Consider the following 25,740-nt stretch of genomic DNA (forward strand, 5'->3'; position numbering starts at 1 on the left):
AGCCTCTTCACGTCTCCTTGGCCCTTTTGGGATCATTTGAGTTCCTCTGAGCTGCCCTGACCTCAAACACCTGACCATGTAACTGCTGTGGACGCAGCACCCTGCCTGCGCGCATCCTGAAGGCTGCCAGCACCCCTGGCCACCTCGCCAACAAGCCCTGGAGACCAGGTGTGGGCGCACACAGCACCACAACCCTGCTGGACTACAGCCCGTTCTGGAAAGCGAACTGGAAAGCGGGGAAAAGGAAGAGCACACAATTCATGGGTTTCCTTCCTGGAACCCGAGCACCGAAATAAAACCCTGTCTGCCACCTCTCCTCCGGCCACAAGAGGGAAGATGCTCAACGCCTCCTGTGCTCCCAGCCCTTCACGGCAAGGAAGAGGTGGATTTGGGGCATCCCCCCAGTGGAAGGTCTCCACCTCAGCACCCAGAGCCTCCTCCCTGCCAGCACTCATCCCCCACCTTCCTCCTGCCTCCAGGGCCCTTGGGGATCCAGCTCCCCTGCCAGCTGCAGGAGGCCCCGTGCTCCTAAAGTGCTGTGCATATATTTAGTACTCGGCACAATGTTTTAATGGCATTACTCACCCCCCTTCTCCCACCGTAAGACAAAAGGTGGGGGGCGAGAGGGCAGCTCCCACCCGCAGAGGAACCCTAACCCCTTAGAGCTGAGCCCAGCGTGATGCCACGGGCACAGCGGTGTTCCTCCTGGCACTGGGGCTTCCTAGCTTTCCCCACGGGACCCCACAACGTCTTGGTGCCCTACAGACACTGGACACAAGGGAGAAGAGATTGGGGTCATAGTCATGGGGACGCTGGAAGGTGGTGTTAGTACAACGCTGGCCACAGGCAGTATCGGCTAAAAAAGTCACCGCCAGGTGACAGGCATTGTGTAAACCCTGTTTCTGGTCTTTGGCCTTGTCCTTATTGCTCGTGCTATGGTTGGTCCTCGTAGAAGAGGTCTCAGAAAAGAGGTTTTTGAAGGAGACCCCAGCTCCTACCCCAAAGCTGGGGCACCACAAGCACCGTGCCAAGCGCTCCGGCAAGGCGAGGCGGGTCCTGCAGGAGGCAGGGGCTGGCCGGGGAGCCAGGGTCCTCCTCCCCATCCTATTTTGTGCTCCTGCTTGTGGGGAGAGGAAAAGGCAACATTAAAGCCCCCCCGTTTAGCACCTTGAAAGGCAGTGGCCGGTGGCTCCCAGCCACCCGCAGAGGTAAGAGGCCCATCCTGCAGCCGAGCTGCTTTTTACTCCTTTTGACCTTTTTCTTTTTTCATCCCTGCGGCACTGCCAAAAAAGTGCCACAGCAGGGAAGGGGGGAGGAATAAAAATCACGGGGAAACAGCGGTTTTCCCAGGAATTTCGGGGTGAGCCAGGTTGTCTCCAAACCCAGCTGCCTGTGAAAACCACTGCTGGAAGCGAGGGGAAAGAGAAGGGGAGATGGAGAGGGAGGAGGAGGGAGGAGGAAGGCTCCATGTGGCCAGGGGGTCCCGGAGGGGTTACCTGGCTGCATGGCCCCTGCCCTCGCCCTGTGTCCCCTCCGATGGCTCGCTTGGGGCTGGGGTCCCGGCGGTGGCACCCACCCCAGGTGCCCCTGGCCCTGGGGAGCCAGGGGGCAGCGGGGAAGTGGGGCTGGGGGTTCCTGCGGGGGAGCTGTGGGGGGTACCAGGAGGTGAGGCGGTGACGGAGGCTTTCTTGCCGCAGGACTCGCAGCAGAGCTTGTTGTAGCCGGGGATGGAGCAGTAGCGGGCCAGGACCTCCATCTGGCAGAAGATGGACTTGTCCCCGAGGCACGGCTCCCCTGGAGAGGGACGGGGACAGAGCGGAGAGCGAGCATCAGTGAGCATGTGGGGTCAGGACGGCGTTTGCCCTGACCCCACAAGAGGTGGAAAAAAGTTGAAAGCCAGTGCCTAGGGAAAGGCAGAGGGAAGTGTGGTGGATCCCCAGCTCCACGAGGTGGCAACCGAGCGCCGGGCTCTGCACCAGAGCCGGGCAGGATGAGGCAGCCAAGGGTCAGATTCACCCCAAGGTGGCTGCGGGACGCATCCTTCCCCCAAACCACCCCCACAGGAGATTGCAGGGGGCCCTGGGGTCACACAGGGGCTGGTAAGGAGGCAGTGAATGAGGACCAACACGGGTGAAACTCCTGCTCTCCAACGGGGGATGGATGATGCTCAACCTCCTCCTCTAGGGAAGCTGAGAGGTTCGGCTGCGTCCCCATCAGAGAGAGGAGCACCTGGCAGCGACAGGAGGGCAGACGTGGCCTCCAAGCACCCAGTTCTCACCCTCGGACACTTACTGGGGGAGATCTTGCTAACGGGGTTTTTGGGCCCCTCCTGGGGCACCCACTGCCCTCCGGGCGTGACGTGGTCGCTGGTGTCGGCGCTGGCCGTGATGCTGGAGGGCTTCCCTGCGGAGAGAGCACTGGGTCAGCGGGGACACCGTGGCTCACGCTGCAGGCACTCAAAATGGATTAAAAGTGTGGTTTGGGTGTTTTGTTGTTCTTTTTACAGAGTTTTGTTTTTTTTTTTTTAAAGAAACAAGGACCCTCAGGTAACGCCTGGTTGGCCTCCCAAAATAAAACCCACGTGCCTTGGGGGCACACAACAAGGCCAGGTCCCCCATACCCCCCGGTGCCACCGCTCTCACCCGGACAGACGGACACGTGGCAGCCCCGGACAGCCTCCGGCTTGTCCCCGTGGCAGCGCCCACCGCTCTCACTGCCCTTGCAGACCACCTGCCGCTGCTGCACGCCGTCCCCGCAGCTGGCCGAGCACTGCCCAGGGGGAGAGAAACCGTGTGGGCGACGGCTCTGGGGACACCCCGGTGGCTGGGAAGAGTCCCCAGAGCCCCAGGCAGCTCACCTGCGACCAGGCTCCTGTCCTCCACTGCGCCGGGCAGGGCAGGCGGCCGCAGGGCCGGCGTGTCTCCGGCCGCTCGCCGCTGCAGTACTTGGCGTGCAGGGTGCGGTTGGTGCCGTCCCGCAGGCGCTGCACGCACTGCACGGCCCGCGCCTGCAGCCCCAGCTTGCCGCAGGACTTGCTGCAGGCGCCCCACTCCTCGGCCACCCAGCTGCAAGGGTCGGGGGCAGCGTTAGTGGCGGGGCGGGAGAAGCCCCCGCTCGCCACGGTTCAGCCAAAAAACTGCTCAGTGAGGTGGGACGGGAGCAGAAACACAGCCACCCACCCACCCACCCGGGGGGACTCACGCAGGCTGGGAGCACTCCTGCAGGTTGCACCGCCGGCGGATGGGCTTGGGCTTCTTGCCGTTGTCGCACAGGTTCCTGTGCACCATGCGGTTGTCGCTCTTCCGCCGGCAGCCGTACTTGGTGTACTGGATGCCTGGGGGAGCGGGGTGCGGGCACTGAGGGGTCCCACAAGGCTCCCCGGCCTCCTGCACCCCTGTCAGGATGGGTCCTCGGAGCTCCCATGGGACCCCAGCGCACCGCAGTGCTTCACCCGGGCTTGCCGAGGATGCTCTGAGGGGTGCTGGACCCCCCCGTGGTGCACGCGCAGAGAGGGGCTGTGAAGGCTAAGCAAACTCAAGACCTCCCCCAAAACTGGGTGTGTTTTGGGGGAAACTGCAGGAGCACAGCTGCGTTTCTGCAGCCAGGAGGAACAATCAGCGCACGGCAAGCGCGGCCAACGCGCTGCTGCGCTCTGCCAACCCAACGGCGCTTGCCCAGGAGCGGAGCAGATCAGGGCTAAGCTAGCGTAAAACGTGAACTGTCTGTCACCCCGCGGGACAGCCCCGCTGCAGCACGGTCAGCGGAGCAAGCGAGGGCTCGGTTCCCATCTCTGCGCATCCCAGAATCTTCCAGCGTCCATGCCAGGAGTGGCAAGGCGTGAGCCAGCACAGCCTGCTTAAACCTTCTCATTTATTTCAGCACGGAGCCGTGGTTTACTCGCTCTGCTCCTTCACCAGCCTTGTGGCAGAAGCCAAGGGAGGAAAAGCCCTGGGGAAATAAACCCACCCGCCCTCCTTCTCAGCACCTCCTGCTGGGTCTGCCTATTTCCACGCAGGTTTTAGTCGCCCACAAGATGCCGCTCCTTGGCCCAAACTGAACCCACTGCTGTCTTAAACCAAAAGTGACTGCTACAGAGATGCAAAGAACAAGCCAGAGATGCCCCAAAAGGCTCAGGCACTGCCTGACACCCAAACAACCTCCCAAGTGCCCCTCGGAGCCTCCCACCAGGGGAAAACTACCTCCTCCGCACGCCTTGGAGCACTGAGACCAGCTCTTGAGGGCCCACTCGTAGGAGTCCATCTCCTCGAGCAGCACGTTGTTGTTCCCGATCATCGGCAGCAGGTCCTCGTGGATGATGTACCTGTACATCAGGCTGCTCCTCGACTCCTCCTCCTCCCGAGGGACGACCTGGTGGCACAGAGGACAAGCAGAGGCAAGGAATGAGACCGTGGGAGAGGGGAAGGAAAACAGAAGGCGCAACAAACCCCGTTACCACCTCCAGCACGGTTAGGTGGGCTCTGAACACAGAGCCTACCCTTTGGGAACTCACCTCTCCAGTTGCAAAGAAAGATGCTGCCCAAATTTCCCAACCCCAGCCTTGAGCTGCGTGCCCTCTGACTCCCAAACTCCCCAAATAAATGAGACCTGGGTTAAAATGCCCTTCCTCAAAATCCTCCCATACCTCCCCCATCCCACCCCGATGGTCCCAGAGGATGTGTCAGCCACTTACCAAAACGCTGATGGCTTCGTGCAGAGGGCCGCTGGTTTTCAGGCTCTCCTTGCCGTCTTCAATGGTATATTCCCACTCCAAGCCCATCTCAATGAACACTTTGCTTTTGGCTTCTTTGCCCTTGGCGTTAAGGATGAAGTTACCCGTAGCTTGATTCTTAACAGCTGGAGAAAAAAAAAAAAATCAATATTGCAACTACTTCTCCTCCGATCACCACCTTTGAAGTGTTTGAATGACCTAAATAGAAGCCTCTGGGTGGGAATAGTCAGAACAGGGCTGAGAGTCAGTGGAGGGAGAGGTGAAGAGAGCTGAGCAGGGACCAGGGCAGGATGCCACCTCCACGTGGCTCCCCACCTCCCCAGCACCAGCCCTGGTCCTCAGCCCAGGCTGAGGAAAGCCATCCCAGCAGGACTCACCGATGCTGTGGGATGCCGGCTCCATCTCTTCTATCTGCACGTGCCTCGCCCCAGCAGGAATCTCAAACATCTTCAGAAGACCCACTGAAAGGGGCGAGAGGGGAGGACGGAAAGAGAAAGCTTTCAGGGAAGGAGCAGCGGGGCAGGTGGGTTTGGTCCCCCTGGATGCCACCTCCTTGGCATGCTGCCGTGGGACAGAGGTGGCTCCGGGGGTCCCCATCCCGCTGCCCCCACTCGCAGGCTGGGCTACGATCGAGCACAACCTCCTCACCCTGCTGCTTGGGGGTCTTGGCCAAGGTGCCCTTCACCGTCCGGCAGTGGGAGTTGTCCCCGCCGCAGACCCCGCACTTGTCCTCCTGCTTCAGGGAGCCCACCTCCTTGTCGCAGCCGACGTGCTGTCACCCGAGGGGAGAGAAGGCAAACAGGGGTTACGTCCCCACGGCACGGCTGTGCAGTGCTTGCTCCCCACATCTCCACCACCACGATGTGCCTGGCTGCACATTGGTTGGGTCTCCGGGCTAAAATCCATGTCTCCAACCCCAAAAAGTGTTGGGTGAAGGGAAGGTATGAGGTGTGCCCTCTCTCCTGGGCAGGGTCAGCTCCTTACCACGCACTCGCCCCGGACACAGATGCTGTAGGGGTCCCGGTAGCTGCACCTGGTACCGTCGTGAACAACCTGGTTCATGAACACCACGTCCCCTGTCCCCTCGGACTGGCAGATCAGCTCGCACTTCTGGGCATCTGGGGCAAAACACAAGGCACAGGGAGAGAAAAAAAAATTGAAAAACGTTTGCTGAGATGCATTAGGCTGGGTGAAAATAGAAACCCATCTCAGCTTGTGCCTGTGAGCACAGCCAGACTCCACAAGAGATGTCCGGGACCTGGCTGCTTGACACTGGATGATTATTTCCAGCTCTGGAGGTTTCTACAACCCAACTTCTGCACGTGTGGCATAGCCGCCAACCCAAAGCACTTGCCACCAGCACGGTTTCTTCTGGCAGGCAAGGCTACCGATGGCTTTTTGGGTGAGAGCACCAAGACCAAGAAGGTTGAAGGGAGGTGCACGTCTAGGTATAACAGCACCCTACAGCTCCCATCCGTGGGAGGAGAACTGCAGACGGTGCTTCCACTGAGGGCTACATCAACCCCACGTGCCTGCAAGCTGGCCGTCACCTCCGGGCACCCAACCACGGATGGAGCAGGTCCTCGAGGAGCCACTACCACTCACCGTCGTGATGCTCGTAGGGCAGCCACGCGTGCTTGCTGTTGTCGTGGGTGTAGTAGGAGTTGCGCTTGGAGCACTGCTGGGCACGGAAATCCTCGTAGGGCCCCGGGCACTCCTCGCTGTTGCACACTTGGTGCTCATAGGTGGCTCCTGGGCAGTGGCGCCCACCATAAGCAGGACTAGAAAATAAAACAAGGGTGTTATGAGAGCACTGGGGTGGGGATGCTGCTCAAGCACGGTGCATCTCCAGCTTGCCCAGCATGCTGGAAGCCAAACGTACGGCGGGTCGGTGCAGCTCCGGCTGCGGGAGCGCACGCCGCCACCACAGGTCCTGGAGCAGGAGCCGAACTTGGACCAGGAGCTCCAGCCACCATCCTGGCTGTACAGCTGCTCCGACGTCTTCCAGATGCAGTGACCCTTGAAGCACCACTGGAAGAGAGGAGAAGGAGGGGTGGCTCGGTCTCAGAAGAGGAGCAGAGACAAGCAGGACCTTTGATTTCTTCTGTAACACCATATTTTTGAGATCCTGGGCTAGTTTTCTCTCTCTGGTCGTAAATGACCTCTTGTTACCCATGCAGATCCTCCAGCAGGCACTGAATCAGGCCTGAGTCCAGGACTGAAGCAGCCCATGGGTGTCTCCCTACTGGCTCAGGGGTACCCCAGCCAGGTGGGATGAACCCAAACTTCTGCAACAAGTCCCAGACCACTTCATTTGCACCCAATATTCAGCTTTCCACATCTCCTGGCTTCCCATTCCCCGTTCTCTGAAGCTGCAAGTCCTTCTGTATTCATTTAGTCATCATTAAGGGCAGATGGCTCAGAAGAACAAGGTCCTCACCCGAGCACAGCCACGCTGGGCAACCAGAGTGGAAAATGAGGCATTAAGCTACTTCTTCAAGCAGGAGAGATGCCAAAAAGCTACAGCAAGGGGGTGGAAAGCCAAACACCCCCCGACACCACAGGCATGGCCAGTACCTTGCCCGAGGAACACTCGGTGCCATCCAAGGGAGGCCCCTTCTTGGTCTTGCAGAAGTAGGGGTTGTCCGGGTGGCTGCACCACAGCTGCTTGCAGGGGTCAAAGGTGCGGAACTGCAAAGCCAACGCAACATGGGGGGTGGTGGGGCTCCCAGCACCCGTCCTACCCCATGGAAAGCCTTCTCCCAGGGCAGGAGAAGGCCCAAAGCTCCTGGTGGGTGCAGGCTGGGGTGATACCAGCAGGGCAGGGGCTGTACTCACTGCTGTGCAGGTTTTGTAGCCCACACCGAAATCGAAACGGCACTGCTCGTCCATGGAGTAGTTGATGCCCGGCAGCTCGGGGAGCACGGGCCACTGGTGCTCAAAGGGGTCGTCCAGAAGGCAGTCGTAGGAACTGTTGGATGGGGGGCAGAGATCTGGGGGGCTTCGCTCCTTCCCTCACCCCCAGCCCTCTCTCCAAACCCGGATATTACAAAATCCCAATTCTCTGAGCTCCATCAGCAGCCAAGAGCAACCCTACGACCTGCTCTGCCTTCAGGGTTTCCTGCTACTCTGCACGGCCCCGACACACAAAACCGCTCTGTGTGTTTCTACGGCCTTTACGCAGCACAAAAAAATAATGGGTAGCCTAAGGGCCTGGCACAGTCACGCCACGGGAGAGGAGGAGGAGTTCAAGTCGACCTACTGGATGTAGCGGTTGAGCTCCTGCTTGCTGCAGCGGGACCAGTGGTAGCGGTGGAAGGCGGCCTGGACCAGCGGTGCCATGATGCTGCCCATGCTGGTCTCGTCGGCACACCGGTTGCCTTGGCCATCGTGCTCCATGCCCAACCTGTTGGAAAAAGCCAGCGAGCCAGGTTTCCCACGGGCCGTGGCTTTGCAGCGAGCCTTTTGGGCAGAAAGGGGTGCAGAAAGCTCCTTGGGTCAAGCATTTGCATGGCAATAGCTCTGTCCCTGTCACCTACACATGGCCAGTCTCGTGGGCAACCACGAAGGCTGAGGAGAAGCCGTCCTCGTGGTTGAGGGTGCAGCTGCGGAGCGGGTGGCACATCCCCGTCACCGGCGCGTAGCCTGGAGAGAGAGAGAAGGAAGGAGAGAGGAGGAGAGGAGAGATAAAGCTTTTGAGAGAGGCAAAAAATCAATAAATGCAGTGATAAGCAAGAGCTGAGCCAGTGGTAATCCATGGGCAGGTCCCTGGGAACACAAGCCAAAGGAACACAACCATGCCAGAAAAAGCTTGCAGCAGGAGCTCAGGCACAGAGCTGCACCTCCAGCACATACCTCGGCACTCGGTGGCCCCGGAGAGTCAGGCTGGTGCCCATAACCCAGCCAGGGGTGCACACAGAGCTGGTCACCCTCGAACAGGACCATCACCTGGCTGGTGGTGCCCCACGTGGCTGCAGGAAGCCTCCTGCGAGGCAGGCACTGACGATGAGGACCAAGGGGCTTTCCGAAGCAGCCCGCTTCACTAAAGGTACTCGTAATTTTCCTAGAAAGTGGTTGTTTTTCCTCTTTCCCACATTCAAGTGGATAAAAGAGACATACTCAACACAAACCAGCTCTCAGACAGCGATTGCTCGCCCAAATTGTGTGCTCCATGGACACCACAGTCAAAAGGAGAGCAAAAGTCAAAGTAGGAGCTTGAGAGCAAGACTCAGGTAATTGGGTTTAACCACACAGTAATGAGTCAAATCCTGGGTAAATCGTTTTAAAGGATTTTTTTTTTTCCATTAAACTTTCCACAAGAAAGAGCAGCAATGTGGAAAGTTTTCTGTATGAGAGCAAGTGTATTTTGTCTGGAGTGAGAACGGGATAAATTCCCAACCAAGGAGGCTGTCGGTGTCTGGCAGTGAAACGGGGCAGGGGAATACAGAGAGGTTGGTGGCTCCAGAGGGCAGGCACTGCCTCTCATAATTAAGACGTGGTGAGAACTGGAAGAGGTAACAGGGAGAACAATGATGAGAACTACCTGAAAAATACTTAATTGACACAGACCAGGCCCGCCTGCAAACACGTATCAGACGCAGAAGTGAGGACATGCTGATGTCCTCGCTTTATCAACAAGACACAAACCAGTCTCCCGCTTCCTCCACACGCATTTCCTTCTTCTGCACGGATATTTTCCACCTGCTTTCAGCCCCTCTGACCATTTCTCCCACCTGGGCATGCTCAGGGGCCAACCACGCATGACAGTGGTGCAACAAATTACACCTTGCAAAATTATCCGTCAAAGGAGGCCAGAAAGATCTCCAGACATGCCTTCTACAGAGGGACACGGCGCTCCCCTCGCTCAGCCAGGGCTTTGCCACCAGGAATTCGGCATTTACCACCACCTGCCCGCCACCCAGCAGCATTTATCTTGGAAAAGCAGAGCCCACGTGCGAGGGCGGCGCAGCTCAGCCTCCGCTTCGCGCCCTCCGGCTCCTCTCCGCTCCAAAAGCGAGGATTGCATCAGCTTTCCAAGATTACTCAGTGCTGGCCACCGCTGCTCCCATCCATGCCGAGAGCTGCTGCCAACACCGGGAGGTTTTTATAAGCTCCCCGGGGCTCGGCTTGGCTCGGCAACAGAGAAGAGGGAGGCTGCAAACCGCGGCGCTCCGCATGGCCGTGCGCCCAGCTTCACCTGACGCTGTCACCGGCACAGGGAGGGAGGCACGAGCTGTGTCCGTGAGCCCCCAGGGATGGACATTTTGGCTCCCTTCCTCCTGCCAACGTGCCAGAAAAGCTCCTCTTGCCAGTGCTTTCAGGCACAGTCACCTGGCCAGAAAGGTTCTAGAAAAATAGAATAAAAACTGGTCTTTCAGCCAGGGTGCCTCATGGCACCAAGACGAAGCTCCCAAAGCAGGAACCACCCAACATGGGCAGCTGGCAGGGTGGTTGCTGGAGCCACTGCAGCCAGATCAGGAGGCTCCTCTGCTTTTGGATGGCCAACACCACCTTCCAGTGGGCTTCTGCTGGATGTCCCCCGTGGTTAATTCCTGCTGAGGGTTATGGGGAGGGGAGGACTCCTCCATCTCTCCATCCATCCACCTCCTCCGTCTCCCAACCCTTCAGAAGGACTCACGCTACACATCAGTGTGCGTAGAGCTACCGGCACGCTCGTGGCCTCAGAGGGAACCTCCTGATGGAGACATGAGACCTTGCCACCAGCAAATAAGACCTGCTCCTGGGCTTAGCAATGCTCCCGTGTCCAGTTATAGGAGGGTCAAGAAACTGACCCATGCAAAGCCAGGTTTTAAAGGTCCCTGAGAAGCTCCCCTTGGTATTCCATCTTTTTTTTTTACTCTGTTTTTAAACTGTTTAGGGCACTTTGGGACAAGGGGAGGACTGGTGCACGAGGAATAAAGATGCTATTTTATCCATTGAGGTGGATGTCCTGGATTAATTCTGCATTTCTTCTGCTTCACACAAAAAACACCGATTTTTATCACTTTTTCCTAGACCCTGCTGGCCAATCAGCAGCCTGTGCTTGCAAGAAATCCTCTCCCCTTGCTGGCTTTCCCCCAGCAAACTGCACGTACCTGATGGAGATAAATACAGTACCTTGCATACCTGCGGGACCAAAATCTTGCCTGGTGAGGAACACGGCATGGTCGTGGTACTCGGCGTGCTCCGGGTCGGAGCGCTGCTGCGAGTGAGCCCAGCGGCAGACCTGCTCCAAGCTGCGGGATGGGTTCCCTCGCTCTATCAGGCTGACTGACTGTGTGCAGGAACAAAATAAATAAACAAATAAATAAAATTATTGTTGTATTTTTTTAAATCCACCGCCTGGATGCGCTGGAAAGCAGAGAGCATCCCGACTGCGATAGAGCTTGACCCAGCAGGTGGAGGTGCTCCAGGGCTGTTTTAGAGCAGACACCCTGATTTTCATCTATTTTTCTTCAAGATGGGCATTTTGCAGAGGTGCTGACGACAGCCTCCCAAGGGCTGAGCTGCACCTCATCGCCCCAGCTGGAGCTCTGCTGGCAGGCAGGAAGGACTCTGCCCTTCCCATGGCCAGTAAATGGAAGCCACAGGGATTTTTCCATGGGGATAGGAGACAAAATGCCCAACCAGAGGGCTTTCTGAGACAGGTGGAAAGCTCGGCAGTGACCAGAAATAAGCGCTAAAGCAGAGCGGGCTGCGCTGTCTGCACCGTGTCATTTTCCAGGACGCGCTCAGGAAGCATCAGAGACAACCGGCGGTAAGCTGGGATCCTGCCTGGATCCAAACATCTGCACATCGCTCCCACGTCACCCCCCAAACCTAAACAACGACAGAGCTGGACACACCAGCTGCCTCCAGCACAGGGTTTCGGGAGGATTAAATCATCCTGAACAGAACCTTTGAGTCCTCATCCCTCCGGTTGCTGGCTGCAACCCCACCGCTCCGAATCCCTTCCCCTCCACACATCATCCCCCGGCCCTGAGCATGGACAGGGCTGGGAGGAAGCCAGACACGCTGCTGGCTTTTGTGCATGGAGATGACATTCCCGGTCTGCCAGGAATCTCCCCAAATGAGCCTGCCTCTGTTCTTATCCCCCTGCTCCTGAGAACCATCGCTGTGTCTCTAGGATGCGCTTGTTTTTTTCCTGGCCAAGCAGAAACAAGCAGGGCTTTTCCTCCAAGACCTATTGGGGCTGCTTTGTGGACCACACACAGATATGACCGCATTGGACTCATTAATATTCTTGCTAGAGCAATTCACGTGGTGCAGGAGCTTGCCACAAAACCTATAGCAAACTGCGCTGCTTCACAGAAAATCTTTTGGCTGCCGCACTCAAAAGAGCCTTAAAAACAAAAAGCAACCTGAGAAACCAGGAGAAACGTCCCCGTGCTCACTCTGCCCAGGCCATTACAACTGCTAAATCCTACAGTGATGCCCCAGGGCTGCACGACAGCCGGGCAGGGCTGCTGGGACATGAGATGGTGGCTTCAGCTCCTCCTCGCTGACCTCCACCTCTTGCCAATTTGGGAAGCCACCTTCATCCCATGGTTTATGGGATCCCAAGGGTCCCACAAACACCACTGGGACCCTTCCAGCTGTCTCAGCAGGTGACACACGGCTGCACAGAAAGCCCCACGGCCACCCGTGATGCTCAGGATATTTGGGGTCCCCCCACTTCTCCTGTCCCAGCTCCGAGGACAGGTTGGCCACACCACAAGCTTAGCAGAGGTGGCTCTCCAGGGCCTCAGGCTCCAGAAACCACCCGGAGAAGGGTTCACGTTCGTCCCTGCTCTGCACGGATGTCAGCACAGGCACTGTCCTTACCTGGCGGTATCCCACCATGATCATCCTGACCAGCACGATGTTGATGTGAACGCCCAGGGACTCATCGTGATAAATTTCATCCACCTGAGGGGGGAAAAAAAGCAAAGCAGAGGGCAGCTCAAGGCCTTCACAGCCCTGAAGCAAGCCGGTGCCTGCAGCTGCTTCTCCCTCCTGTCCTCTGCGCTCAGCATCCTCCCACCAGCTCCCCACTCCTGCGCTCTGCTGGAAGAAGAATGGGTTAAAATAATCACCTTTTGGGGTTTTTAAAGCAAAACATTGGGAGGCAGAGCTGACGGGGGTCCAACGTCCTCCCTTTCCAGGGATCCTGTCCCACTCCCCCCAAGGAAGGTGCCTTCCGTTCCTGTAGCACCAAGCTACCATCCACCTTCCCAGCCACAGGGAGATGTTTGGCCACCAGCTGAACACATAAATGCGCAGATAAACACACACACCCCAAAAATCATTGCCTCCTGGCAGGGAACACCGCTCCCCAGCGAGGCCCGGGCCCGCTCTCTCATTCCTCTCCCACTTCCCAAGACCTCCCAAGACCAGGTGCAGAGAGCGCGTCGTCTCCCTCCTCCCAGCCCAGCTGCTTTGCTTCTTGTTGCTCTTGAAAAACCACAAAGCAAACCAGCCAAGTCTGAATAAGTGAAATTTCCCAGCACTCGGTGGCTCAGATGGCCAGGGACATCCCTGGTCCTGTCAAGAGCCTTTCCCCTGTGGACCTCCTCCACCAAGAGCATCTCACAGCGAGCCTTTGCCCCCTTGAGAGCACAAACTCATCAATAAAAGGAAACCCTTGGGCTTTTAATGTCCTTGAAGTTGGTGGGAAGGGGAAAAAAAAAAGGCTTTTCAGGGAGAGGCGAGAGATCTTATCAAAGCAAGGACATTACTCAGTTGCAGCAGTGAGTCAAGTTTGACCTAGCACCTCAAAAGCCCCCAGGAGAAATCCACAGGAGAAGACAGCACAAGCAGAAGAGCAGGGAGGGCTTGTGAGTCAGTGCCATGTACACCAGCATCTGCTGCTCTGCAAAGGAAATCATGAGTTACAGCCTTCTTTTTCTGTACTTCAGCAAGAACAAAGCCTGAAAGGGTGGCTTTTCCCCCACCCGCTCTGTAAGCGCCACAAAAAGGATTTTTTCATTCATTTTTTAAACTCAAAATTCGGAGCTCACCTCCCCTTGTTCCCAAAGGAGGACCCAACAGCGTCCTGCCCCATCACCCCAAAAGCGATGTGGGGAAAATGATTTCCCTTGGCTCTGCCACAGCTTTCCAGACTAGAACATGATGTTTATAAGCCAGATTTACAGTGTGTTTTTTTTTCTCTCCCCTTTTCTATTTTTTTTTATTTAAGCTTACACTTGAAACGGAGGGCCCTGCCTGTGACAACTGACGCAGATGTGGCGCGGACCCGAGGCTGCGATTTTCCAGGCGACCTGAGAGCTTTATGAGACCCACGATTGACAGGCCGGGCTTCTGTCTGAAAGCCCGAGTCAGTCCATTCCTAAACCCATGGAGAGCCAGCATTAACGCCGCCGCGTGACAGCCGCTCTGGGCTGTGCAGAGAGGTACCACCAGCCCTGATCCTGCCCCATCTTGAACGCGGCAAAACAGCTGAGAAAAAATGAATAGGTAAAGCCCTAGCAGATAAATAGATAATAAATAGATAAAGCTACTGTGTTGCTGCAGGTGCACGGGCTGCAAAACCTGCAAGGAAAAAGCCTTTTGCCCAGCGTGGAGAGGCACCGCTGCACCGTGTTCCCTTCGCTCACTGCAGTCGAGATGCTTCTCAGCGCCGTGCTTTAATGCATTTGGGAAGAATAAAGAGGATGGGAAGGATCCTTTCTGAAGCTCTTCTCTGGGACGTGGTGCGGAAAAATTCCTGCACTCGGGCGCCGTGGACAGTGAAACTCATCAACACCCACACAGCACTGTGAATCTTTCCTCTTCCATCCTTCTCCTTTTCAGTCTTGATGGAGAAGTGACTGCAGGCAACAGCAGCAGGACCACCAGCAGCTCATAAACTGCTCACAGAGGGACCAGGACACGAGCAGCTGTATTATTGCAGGATGCCAATCCCCTAGGGCTTTAAAATCAGCACGACACCACGCGCTGGCAGCAGCTGAACAGGGTGCCCGCTGTCTGAAGGCAAGGGATCTACCCAGGTGTTTTCAGCCCCTCGGCGGGGCACCGAGGGCTCTGTGCCCCCCAGATGCCAGCTCTGCAGTGACCTTTGCAGATAATTCAGCAAGCAGACGTGGAAGCAGACTGCCCAAGGCTTTCTGTTTGCTTAACCACCGACGGAGGCGGCCGGGGCTTGTTCCTGCAACCCCACCCGCAAGAGAGCATTTCGGAGCAGGGAGGAAGAAGGGATTGGCACGAGTCCCCCTGCCCTCTGCGGATGCCATTAGCAAGTCAATGCCTTCGAAGAAAATCCCTGCAGCAAGCCCCCGCTCAGCAGATCGCCGCTGGAGGGACAGATGGTGCACAGAGCTCCTTATCTAACGCCGTCAGATGCCCGGCCCCTGCATCGCCGTCCGCTGCCAAAGAATGCTCTCCAATTTCACTGAACAGAGAAACAGCGCAGAAAATGTTGTAAAAGCCCAGCCTAGCTGCATGTCGGGGCACCGAAGCCGGCCCATGGGACCCCAGGGGGCAATGCCAAGGGAGAGGAGAGCGGAGACCCCGCTGTGTCCCGAGCCCACGGCAGACACCCGCTCCCCGCGGCGAAGCGCACCGCGGCCGTCTAGACTTCCCCGCTCTTGAGGGAAGGCAAACAAAACGAGAGCACGAGAAGAATTTGCCAGACGAGCAGAATAGCTGACATTTCAAAATCCCAGATCTCGCGGGCAGCGCAGCCAAGTCATCTTCGGCTTTCCCTTATCCCCCTCCTTCCCTCTGCGTGCCCCTACGCGACAGGCTGTGCTGTCCCAAAACCAGAGCAGCAACCACACCAGCCTACATTCGGGGCAGGGAGTAGGGGGGGCGAAAGTGCATGCATGTGTAAGAACAACACCAGAGGTATTTTTTGTTGTTATTACATTGCTAGCAAGGAGGCGGCTCGTGGAGCAGACTTTTATTTTATTTTGCAAGCTCCACGGGGAGGAAAGAAAATCTCTGCCGATTTAGCCCCAGAGTTAGGTAACCCCAGGTTAAAAATAAAGCTGGAGGCTCGCTTTTTCCCCCAAAACTATCGTACGTGGGGTCTTGGTAACACTTTTTTTCACTTGCAAACAATGAACCTCCCGACGCGCCGGAGGGAGCACACAAGTCGCAGCCTGGATCTGACTCATGGGGTTTCCTTAGTAACCCGAAACAATGGGAAAACACCTCCGTGCTGTTACCCAAATTCCGGGGATGGCCCCGGCACCCGGCTGTGCTGGTGGGAGAAACCCCACTGGGTGCAAAGAGGTCCCACGGAGACCGCAGGGGAGAGGAACTTGTGTGCGCCATGTGGACACGAAGACGACAAAACCCTACAAGGACTGCGGGTTCCCAACGTTTGCCCCAAACCACGCTGTCTGACCCCATTTTGCCCAGCCAGGCTGGTGGCTTTGGAGCGAGGCTGTGGTTTTGGAATGAAATGTGCTTTGTTGGGCACCTCCAGCCTCCACACCAGCCCCAGCCCACCCAGGACCTCCCAGCTTCACCACCACTTGGTACAAGCTCCTCCAAGCCCACAGCTCAGCCTTCCCCCCCTCCACGGGGCCACCCCAAGCCTCGAGAGCATCGGGACGAGCAGTAGGAACCCCAGCAAGAAAGGGAGCTGACACATTCTGCTCCCCAAAATCACATTTCCCATGGCTGGGCTTTTAATCACCCTGGTTTAATGGGGCAACTCCAGCTCCCACCCAACCCGACTTCGGGGAGGCATTTCTCTGCATTATCCTGTTGTTTTTTTTCCCCCTCTCTTTCTTGACATTGCTTCCCCCCCCCTCGTTATTTAATTCACTAAAATCCCCGGCGCTGCCTTTATCTGAGCAGCCAGCACCCCGCGCATTCCCTCCCTGAAAAGCGCTGCCTCTAAAGCATGAAATGCGGCTGAAAAATGGCCTTTTGATGCGAGCTGGCAGCCCCCAGGCGCTCCGCCCGGCCCCCGGTGGGAAAGGGCAATGAGCTCATCTCCGGCACCCGAAACGCGGGAAGGGCCCCGGGTCAGGCCGGGGACCCCGGGGCACCTCCCGCTTGCAGGATGAGTTAATGAAAAAACAGGGGAAACAAAAAAAAAATGTTCCAAAAGTGGATTTGTGAATACAGTGCCGGAATTTCAGAAGCCCTGGGAGAGAGCGGCTTTCCCACTGCCCTGCCCACCTGCAGGACCTCGCACCAGCAGCAGGAAAGCGCTGGAGATTAAAAAGCTGCAGCCAAGGCATCGGCTTTTTAAAAGCAGCGACTGCTCCGGTTCCTTCTGTGTGTTTGGGGCTGGCCACGTGAAAAAGAAAACACTTGGGGTTGCCCTAGCAGCGGGGCAGACGGGCTCATACCTCTTCTACAAGGTGGCAAAGCAGCCAATCCTCACCCCTTGCGTGGATAATTTACCCTCCGCCACTGGCACTGCGGCTCGAGGCCTGCCTGCCAGGGCAGAAACGCTGCCAAAACAAGCAGGAGAGCAAAAAAAAAGCAAAACAAAACACACAAAAAAAAAAAAAAGGCAAAAGCATCCTCCTAACTCAGTTATTTCAGAGCTGGCTGCACCTTTCTAACACTTCCCATGGCCATGCGAAAGAGTACTAAAAATAAAAATAGAGCAGAGGACAGAGCATAGAGAACTAAACCTCAAAAAAAGGTCCAAAGCACCAAAAAAAAAGTATTTTTTTTTTCTCTCCCTTCCCAGTTTCTGAGTACCCCGTTTGCTATTGCGCAGCATTCCCCAAGGAAGCCACTCGAGGTAACCCTGGAGAGCAGCCACGCTCGTGCACCTCTGCCTCGCGGGGACAGCAGCTGGGAGAGGACGGGGCTTGGCTTTGGAGGAATTTCTCGCTGGGTCCCATCTGGCGGGCAGATTTCTCCTGCAAATCTGAACAATCCTCCTCAACAGATGGGGACCTTTCAAAACAGAGGAGTGGAAGGCACCAACCTCCTTCCCAGAACTCGCTGAGATCTCAGGCACACGCTCACAGGGTGATATAAGTTGGAGGAGACCTTCAGGGCCACCAAGTCCAACACCAGCCCAACCCAATGAGTCCCACCACTAACACACACCCCTTAGAGCCACGTCCACGCATCTCTGGGACACCCATGGGGACAAGGGGCCCACCACAAGCCATCCCAATGCCTACCCACCCTCTCCACAAAGAAATTCTTCCCGACTCCCACTCCAAGCCTCCCCTGGCACAACGTGAGAGATGGCAACAGCCAGCAGAAAGAGGAGGTGCCCTGGAGGTCAGTTAACCCCCAAACCCTCGCCGATCCCCCCCGAGGAAAGCCTTACTATGTTCATGAGGGTGAGGACGTAGTTCTGGACGTGCTCCTTCCCGTGGAAGCGCACCACCGAGTCGTCCACCGCCAGCAGGACCTCGATGTTGTAGTCGTCCTTCCTGGCGTGACGCCTCTTGCGCTCCGCCTCGCCCAGCCGCTCCTCCAGCAGCTCCAGGGAGTTGGGGAGCTCGCCCACCCGCAGCCCGGGCACTAAAAAGGGGGCAGAAGGAGAAAAAGAAGAGTTGGGGAGACCCGACACGGACCCTGCAGTGATTTTGGGGATGAACGGGGCACGAAGTGACTTGCTGGCCCCAGAGGAGGTGGTGGAGAGGACGTGGGGAACACATGCTGCCAGTGGTTCACTCCGTTTAAGGAGACTCAGCTGGCCTGGAAAGCCCCAAATTTCCCCCAGAATGAGTTGTGGAAGTGTTGCAAAGCCAAAAAGAAGCTCGTGATGCTGGGGGACAGGCAAGCCCTCGCAGTATAGAGACAAGGTGGTTGGGGGGCACCTTCCTGGAGCACCCCCCATCCTGGCACGGCCAAGGACTTTGCAAATCGCAGAAAACAGCACTGCAATTCCAGCCGCGATGCTTCCAAAGCAACAAGCCCATTTGGGAAAAGTCAAAACCACAGCTCTGCTCAGGGAAGGCTTGCTAATTGCCAGGTTAATTGGAGGAGACGGGCTGCAGGCCCTACCTTCGGCGCGGAGGCGCTGCCGGATGGCCGAGCGGCGGTACACCACGTGGGCCCTCCCGCGCGCCTCCGTCTCCTGCTGCCCCCGCTCCAGCGGCTCGATGAAGAACTCGGTGCTGTCCGTCCGAATCAGCCCGGCCTGCATGACGAAACAGAGGAAAAAAGGGGAAAAAGGGGTTGTTTTTTTTTTTTTGTATGTGTGGGTACACACGCGTACCAGCTGTACTCATAAAAGACTGGTGCAGGGCAAGGAAGGGGAAAAGACATCCTGAATAAACAGAATGTCCTGCTGCTGCCCCACCGTGCTGGTTTAAGGTCCACGAGAAACCATCGCTACCCCACGTCTCCTCCTGGCTGCGGAGCTGTCTCACCACACGGTTGGACACCACAAGCAGTAATTTTGGACGTTACATCATGTTAATTCTGTGATTCACAGGGTGAGCTTGCTGTTTCGGGGCTAAACGGGTTTGTTTGACCACTGCACCATTCGGGAGAGCCATCCTACAAAGATGCCCAATGCCTCCACCTTGCCCAAACCGGCTTTAGGTGCCAGCCAAAAGTCACCGCATGCACTGGACAGAATCCATTACAAGATTCACACATGATGAACCTCAATTTCTTCCATAAATGGGGGAAAAAAAAAAAAAAGAAGAGGGGAAAACCAACCAAAAAAAACTGACCACACTTTGAGTTATCTCCTTTCTATGGCTCTGAAGCTCCTTCCCTTCCCATCAGCCAGAGGTTCCTCTGCCTCCTTCTCCCTGCCGGCGGTCACAGGATCTCCCAGCTCTCCCCACACACGTCCCTGTCCCCAAGCCACATCCAGATGCCACCAGGAAGGAACATGGCCGTCTCACTGGTGCTACTGACGGCGATCGCAGCAGGGAGGAATGAAAATAAATACTCATCTTTGCCCGTGAAGCGTTTGGAAATGAACGCAGGGGAATCCCTTCAGCCCAGAAGCTGGAAAGCGTTACGAGTCCGACTACCTCCCAGACCAGGGGAAGATGAATGAGATGGCAAACGCCATTGGAAACATTGTCCTGGCTACCAAGTGCTCCTAATTAACGCCAAGCTCCCACAAAACCTGCCTGGCCGTCGGCCCGAGCGCTCCGTGGCGCAGGCAGCACCTCCAGCCCGATGGTTTTCGGAGATCTGAGGACAAGGTGGGACGGGGCCATCGGCGCTGAATTTGCTGGCACCCATCGCACAGGCGCCTGGTTGCTCCTCCAGGGCTGCCTGCTGTTGAATCCCTGCCTGGAAAGCGCAGCAGGACGTATGGATGTGTTCCTAGAGCAAAGCCTCCCGCCGTACGTACCTACTGGAGTACTCATCAGGGTTGTTGGCACAGCTCTTTTCATCAAATAACGATTCGGAGACGTGCTGCATGGGGCTGGGCTCTGCCAACAGCAGGCTCCCCCTGGGCCACCCGGTCCCCCTTGCATCCCCACGCTCGCCGTGGCATCAGCCAACCTGGCTCCGGCACGCTTCGTCAAATTTCCTGCTCCACTTCAGTTTTATTAGCTGCTGAACTCCTCTGGAAAGCAGGTTTGGGTATTTTTTTCCTCCTTCAGGAGGAATTTCGCCACGCTCGGCCGTGCTGGGCCCAATGTGCCTGACACGTGCACCTCAGGCCCTGCCTGCCACACGTCCAGGCCGGCTGCCCCAGGGGACACGGGGGGGACCCCAAGGCCACCAGGGCAGGATGTGACCAGAGCCCTCCCCACTACCCTGAGACGAGCATCTCGGGCTCAACCAGGAGCACCAGACAAACCAAGATGGACCCGAGGGGAGCCAGCCCGCAGGCCAGGTCCAGCAACAGTTGGGCAGAGGCTCTAAAAAAATGCAGTTTTACCCCCCAAAAAATCCAAATTTACACATCACCTTTCAACGAAATGCAGCATCTCAGCTATTATCACACTTCTCCTTGCTGCCTGCAGCCCCTGAGGTTTTGGGCATGGGGTTTTACAGCACCCGTTCCCCACAGATGTAAAAGGGGAAGCTCTGACTGCGGACAACCTGATTTCTTTTTCAGGCATACACCTGCCCCACCGAGGCTGCCAACAGCAAAAAAAGGCGTTTTGCCACCCAATTTCAGACCCTCCCCTCCACCAACAGGAGCTGCCGGGGTTACCCCACACAGGGAGGTAAGCCAGGCACCCTCTCCTTGACAGAAAACCCGGCGGCTCGGAGGGCAGAGCCCCGGGCAGCCGCCCCAGGCATTGCAAACACGCTGGGATTGCGCACGCCTCAACGCGCCGTGCATTTCCCACCGACGGGCGCCAGCTTCCCCGCTGTCACCCCGGCGCTCCCCCTGCTTCCCACCTTCTACCAGGGAAAAGGGAAAACGTTCGTTTTGCTGGAAGAAAAGCCAGCAACGGCGCCTCTGCCAGCACACGGAGGGTGAAGGCTTTTTTCCAGCGATGGCAGAAAGGAGCTGGCCTCGTGCCACCGGGACCCACGAGCACCCCACGAGCCATGGGGATGCCCCCAGCAGCTCCTCCCTGACCCCAAGGGGTAAAAGGTCCCCCGGGACCTCAGGAAATTCTGACGCCTCCCTGCAGCCAAACCGTGGAAAAATTAATAAACCCCGCTACGCTCAGCCAGAGAAGCAAACAGCGTGGAGAAGGGGGGAGCAGAGACGTGCATATGGATTTTTCCTATGCGCTTCACACTTAATTTGGACAAAAAGTCCCAGAAAGCGGCACTGCATGAACGCACACCATGCTCCACACCCTTTGCATCCAGGGGTCACACGAGGAGAGGGGCTTTGGGCAGGGGCACGGAGTCTTTCTTCATTAACTGCTGCTCCCCAAGGCTTCTGCTGCCACCCTATCCCAGGGAAATGGGGTCAGTAAACATTATTTGTAGGGCTTGTAGCTTCGGTTCAGGATGAATGACTGCAGGGAGCAAAACACAAGCACAGTGGCTGTAGAAAATGACCAGAATAATTCTTTGCCCTTCCTCCCCAGCAAAGGATGCGAGATGTGCAACGAAGGGCAGAGGAAACACAAAGCTGGCAGGCGCCCCGCTGCCGACAGCGCAACCCCGATTGCTCCGAATTCTTCTCCCCCTGAAAGTCACGGCAGCCCCAGCTCGAGTCCGGCCACACGCTGCTAGAGGAAAGCCGGGTTGCCTGCAGCGAGATGCATCTGCTGGGGGAGACTTTCTGCCGAGCGCTGCTTTAGCGTTTAGGAATTCGGTGGCTTGGACCAGCTCTGAAACCGTGTTTTGGAGGACAGCATCTTCCCACCCTGCTCGCAGAAAAAAAAAAGGCAGATTTGCACGCGTGGGTGCCTGCGGCAAACAGCAGGCAGGAAAGGTGCCATGGGCTTGGCATCTCCAAAAAAAAATTACAAAAAAAAAAATAAAAATCATGTCATTACATGGCTAAATGTGGATTTAGGAAATGCTTAATTTGCACTGTCTTTTTCAATAAATGTTTTTTTTTTTTTTCCTCGTTATTTATAATCTCAGTGCCTGTTTATACACAACATAATCTCTCTGCGTACACATTTGCAGTGTCCCAGAGCACTCTGCCCAACCAGAACAGAGCGGTCCCGCGCCTCCCACGCGCGCCATCCCAAGACTGGAAAAGCAAAAGATGCTCGAGGTGGACACATCCCAAAAATCCCACCATCTCCTTGCTCACCATGCCACCGGGAATTGCTTTTGCATGCAACCTGCATTACGAACCCAATTCCCAATGCAGAGGCAGCGCTACTGGTTGCTTGCCGGAGTCATAGGAAATATCTCCAAAGCTTTCAAGTGTGTCCAAATTCACCAGCCCCAGCAAGATCTGGGTCACGGAGAATTTTCTGCAATTTCCCAGCCTCGTCAGACTCAGAGGAGAGGCTTCCAAAATTGTGGATGATGAGCTAAAATTGCTGGCAAAAAATAAGCTGCTGGATGTATGCGAAATATTTATTTCTAGCCCTGCTGCTCTATCATTTCTGCTTGTATAGTAACACCACGCGCTGTATAAAAAGAAAGGAATGCCAAATTGTTTGTGCTAGCAGCCAAAAACAGCTGAGGAACTGCCAGAATAAAACAATAAAAAAAGAAAGGGGGGGGGAGTGAAATAAGTTTAGTGCAACCAAATAGTAACCTGGGAAGCAATACCGGGAGAAAATAGCAAGCACTGTCATGGAAAATGAGGACTGAATTGGGCTAAATTGGCTCAAAGGAAGTTTGAAGAGCAGTGATTCGAGATATAAAAAAATAAGGACAAGTTTTTAAAGTGCATCAAAAATAGGAGCCCCACGGGCAGGTCAGAGGCTGGGGATGAAGAGGGAATGCAGCCTGCCCTGAAGGCTCTGAACACATGAGCTATTGCCATAAACACCACAGTGCTCCCCAAAAAGATGCTCGGAGGAAGCAGGAGCTCACCCCACTTTGGTTAAGAAGCGTGACGCGTGGATAAGAGCCCCCAAAGCCAGCAAGGGGCAAGCGGGGAGGAGGCAGCATCACCCAGCTCCCCGCGGTGGTACCCAACATTTCGGCGCAGCATCTCCAAACCCCACACCTTGAGATCCTCGCCTCGAGCGACCCGACCCTCCGGCCTTGAGCTTACCAGCCCGTCGCAGTTGCTGATGGCCACGGCGGCGCCGGGCATGCCGGTGACGTCCCCGGTGAAGAGGCAGCGGTGCCGGAGGGGCTCTCGGAAGAGCACCCCGAAGTCCTCCTGCCACTCGGCCACGGCGCCCGGCGGCACGAGGCGCAGGTTGGGCCGCAGGCGGAGGTGCAGCTCCTTGCCGAAGACAGTGACGTTGAAGTAGAGCGAGCGGCCGGCGGCCCCGCCGCGCCGCGGGGACCCATGCAGGGCGTCGCGGGGGATGCGGCGGCGGGACGGGGCTGGGGACGGGGGGCAGGTGGCTTCGGCCGCCCTCGCCGCCGCCGCGCCGCCGGACACCACGTGCGAGAGGAAGCGGCCCCGGCAATCGGCGCTGAAGGGCACGATCACGCCATACTCGCTCAGCTTGCCGGACAGCAGGAGCTCTGCGGGGACAGACAGATGGACGGATGGATGGACAGACAGATGGATGGATGGATGGTTGGATGGATGGATGGATGGAGAGGGCTCTTGGGGAGAACCCAAGCGCAAACCCCACCGCGTCCCTCCGCTCCCATCCTCTCCGCTGCCAACCCAGCCGCCCCCTACCCACCTCCTCGCCCCTTCCCCGGCCGGGCAGGACCCGGTGGTCGCCCCCCGCCTCCGAAACCCCCTCCCCAGCCCCACTCCCGGCTCTACCTGGGGCACCGGCGGCGGCCAAGCAGCCGTGCAGGGGGACGAGGCAGGAGAGCACCAGCCGCAGATAATCCATCGGGGGCCGGCGGCTGCGGGGCGGGCGGGATGCGGGGCGGGCGGGGAACGGTGCCCGCCTCCCCCCGCGCCGCCCCCGCCGCCGCCGCCGCCGCCCGGGGCCGCCCGGAGCCTCCGGGGAACGGGAATGGGAACGGGAAGGGGAACGGGGACGGGAACGGGGACGGGAATGGGGACGGGCGGCGCCGCGCTGCGCGCCCGCGGCCGTGCGCGCAGCGGGGAGGGGCGGGGGTGGGGCCTGGGGAAGGGGTGGGCAGAGGGGCGAGGTAAAGGGGGGGGAGAGGAGGGGAGGAAAGGAGGGAGGGGAAGGGGGAGAGGGAAAAGAAAAAAAAAATAGGGAAAAAAAAGGAAGAAAAAAAAAGCAAGAAAAAAAAAAAAAGTGAGGCCAAAAAAATAAAAGTGAGGTGACGCGGAAGAAAAGCGAAGCGTGACAAAGTGGAGCGAAAAGAAAGCGAAGCAAAAGTTTAAAAAAAAAAAGAATGAAAAGGTGGAGAGAAAAAAAAATAAGAAAAAAAAAAAAAGTGAAGCAAAAAGAAGAAAAGGAGGGGCAAAAATAAAAAAGGAAACCAAAAAGAAAAAAAAAATGAAAAAAGCAAATAAGCAAAAAAAAAAAAAAGAGAGAGAGCAAAAAAAAAGGCAAAAAGGAAAGAAAATAAACAAAGCAAAATAAAGAGCAAAAAAAAAAAAAGGAAAAAAGGAGGAAACAATCAGCAAAATAAAAAATAGCAAAAAAAAAGACAGAAAGAGCACAACTTAAGAAAAAAAAAAGTAGAAAATAGCACAAAAAATATTTTTAAAAAGCAGAAACAAATATAAAGATCAAAAAAAAAAAAAGGCAAATAAAGCAAGAAATAGATCAGGAAAGCAAAGCAAAAAAAAAAAATAAAGTAAAAAAGTAGCAATAAAAAATTAAGAGAGAGATGAAAATGCCAAAAAAAATGTCATAAAAATATCTGGGGTGTGTTTTGGGGGAGAAACTGCCCTGGTCTGACCTCCCAGCCCCACACCAGCCCCCACAAAGGCCGTGGCACCAGGGGGTGCCTGGAGCCCCCATCCCTGCCCCAAGCCCCCCGAGCTGGGGCCATGCCCTGAGGGTGCAGGTGAGCGTCCCGCTGGGTCCTTCTTGTCCCTGTCCCTCTGCCTTGGCCAACAGATGTGCCACAGGAGGTGCTGCGGTGGCCACTTGGGTTTTGGGGTGCCTCTGGGCGAGGACAGAGGGTGCCCGAGATCCCGAAACACAAAGAGTTCACCCAAAGGCCAGGTGCAACCCCTCCAAGAAAGGATTTAGGGTCCCGGTCCCATAGCTCAGTGAGAGCAAGACCCGTGAGGGCATCTCTCTTCCCGAATTCCTGCGGTACCTTTTGGTGGGAATTGAGATTGGCGGCCTCTGATTGTCACTAATAAATGAACAGTGCTGGCGGGCGGGCAGGGCTGGGGATGGAGGGGCTTCCTCCCCCCCCGGAGAGCCTCGGGTTCCCACCCCCCCAGCTCCCCAAAATAAAGGGCCGCTGCCAGCAGGCTCGGTGAGCGAGCATGACCTCATCCCTCAGACATGCCGGGCCGCGATTAGATTAAAACAAAATATTTACTGCTGCAGCATCGGTGGCAGAAGGCGCGCGCGGGGGGGGAGCGCGGCCCCGGCCTCCGGCCTCCACGGGCAGGCCCAGCAGCGTGGGGCCAGCGAGCAGAGCCACTCGGGGCAGGCCTGAGGGGACCCCCAAGGGCTTTGGGCGCCGTGCTCTGCTTTTGTCCC

At 56.7% G+C, this 25,740-nt stretch overlaps 1 protein-coding gene across 1 annotated transcript; it reads right to left on the reverse strand.

The window, feature by feature from the left end:
* Positions 1 to 1,492: 1,492 nt before the first annotated feature.
* On the reverse strand, positions 1,493 to 23,988 carry ADAMTS14 (ADAM metallopeptidase with thrombospondin type 1 motif 14; the record flags this gene model as incomplete). The annotated part of the gene is made up of 22 exons (XM_084290020.1): positions 1,493 to 1,794; positions 2,293 to 2,403; positions 2,643 to 2,769; positions 2,858 to 3,065; positions 3,202 to 3,334; positions 4,200 to 4,368; positions 4,691 to 4,854; positions 5,107 to 5,190; positions 5,378 to 5,501; positions 5,714 to 5,847; positions 6,335 to 6,510; positions 6,612 to 6,760; positions 7,307 to 7,420; positions 7,568 to 7,700; positions 7,992 to 8,135; positions 8,269 to 8,374; positions 10,847 to 11,003; positions 12,554 to 12,637; positions 17,985 to 18,181; positions 18,668 to 18,803; positions 23,238 to 23,662; positions 23,916 to 23,988. The coding sequence occupies 22 exons, from the start codon at positions 23,986 to 23,988 to the stop codon at positions 1,493 to 1,495; spliced, it is 3,450 nt and encodes a 1,149-aa protein (XP_084146146.1).
* Between the last annotated feature and the right edge of the window lie 1,752 nt (positions 23,989 to 25,740).

Source organism: Netta rufina (genome assembly GCF_964035555.1).
Source record: "Netta rufina genome assembly, chromosome: 7".
In the NCBI taxonomy this organism is placed as follows: domain Eukaryota; kingdom Metazoa; phylum Chordata; class Aves; order Anseriformes; family Anatidae; genus Netta; species Netta rufina.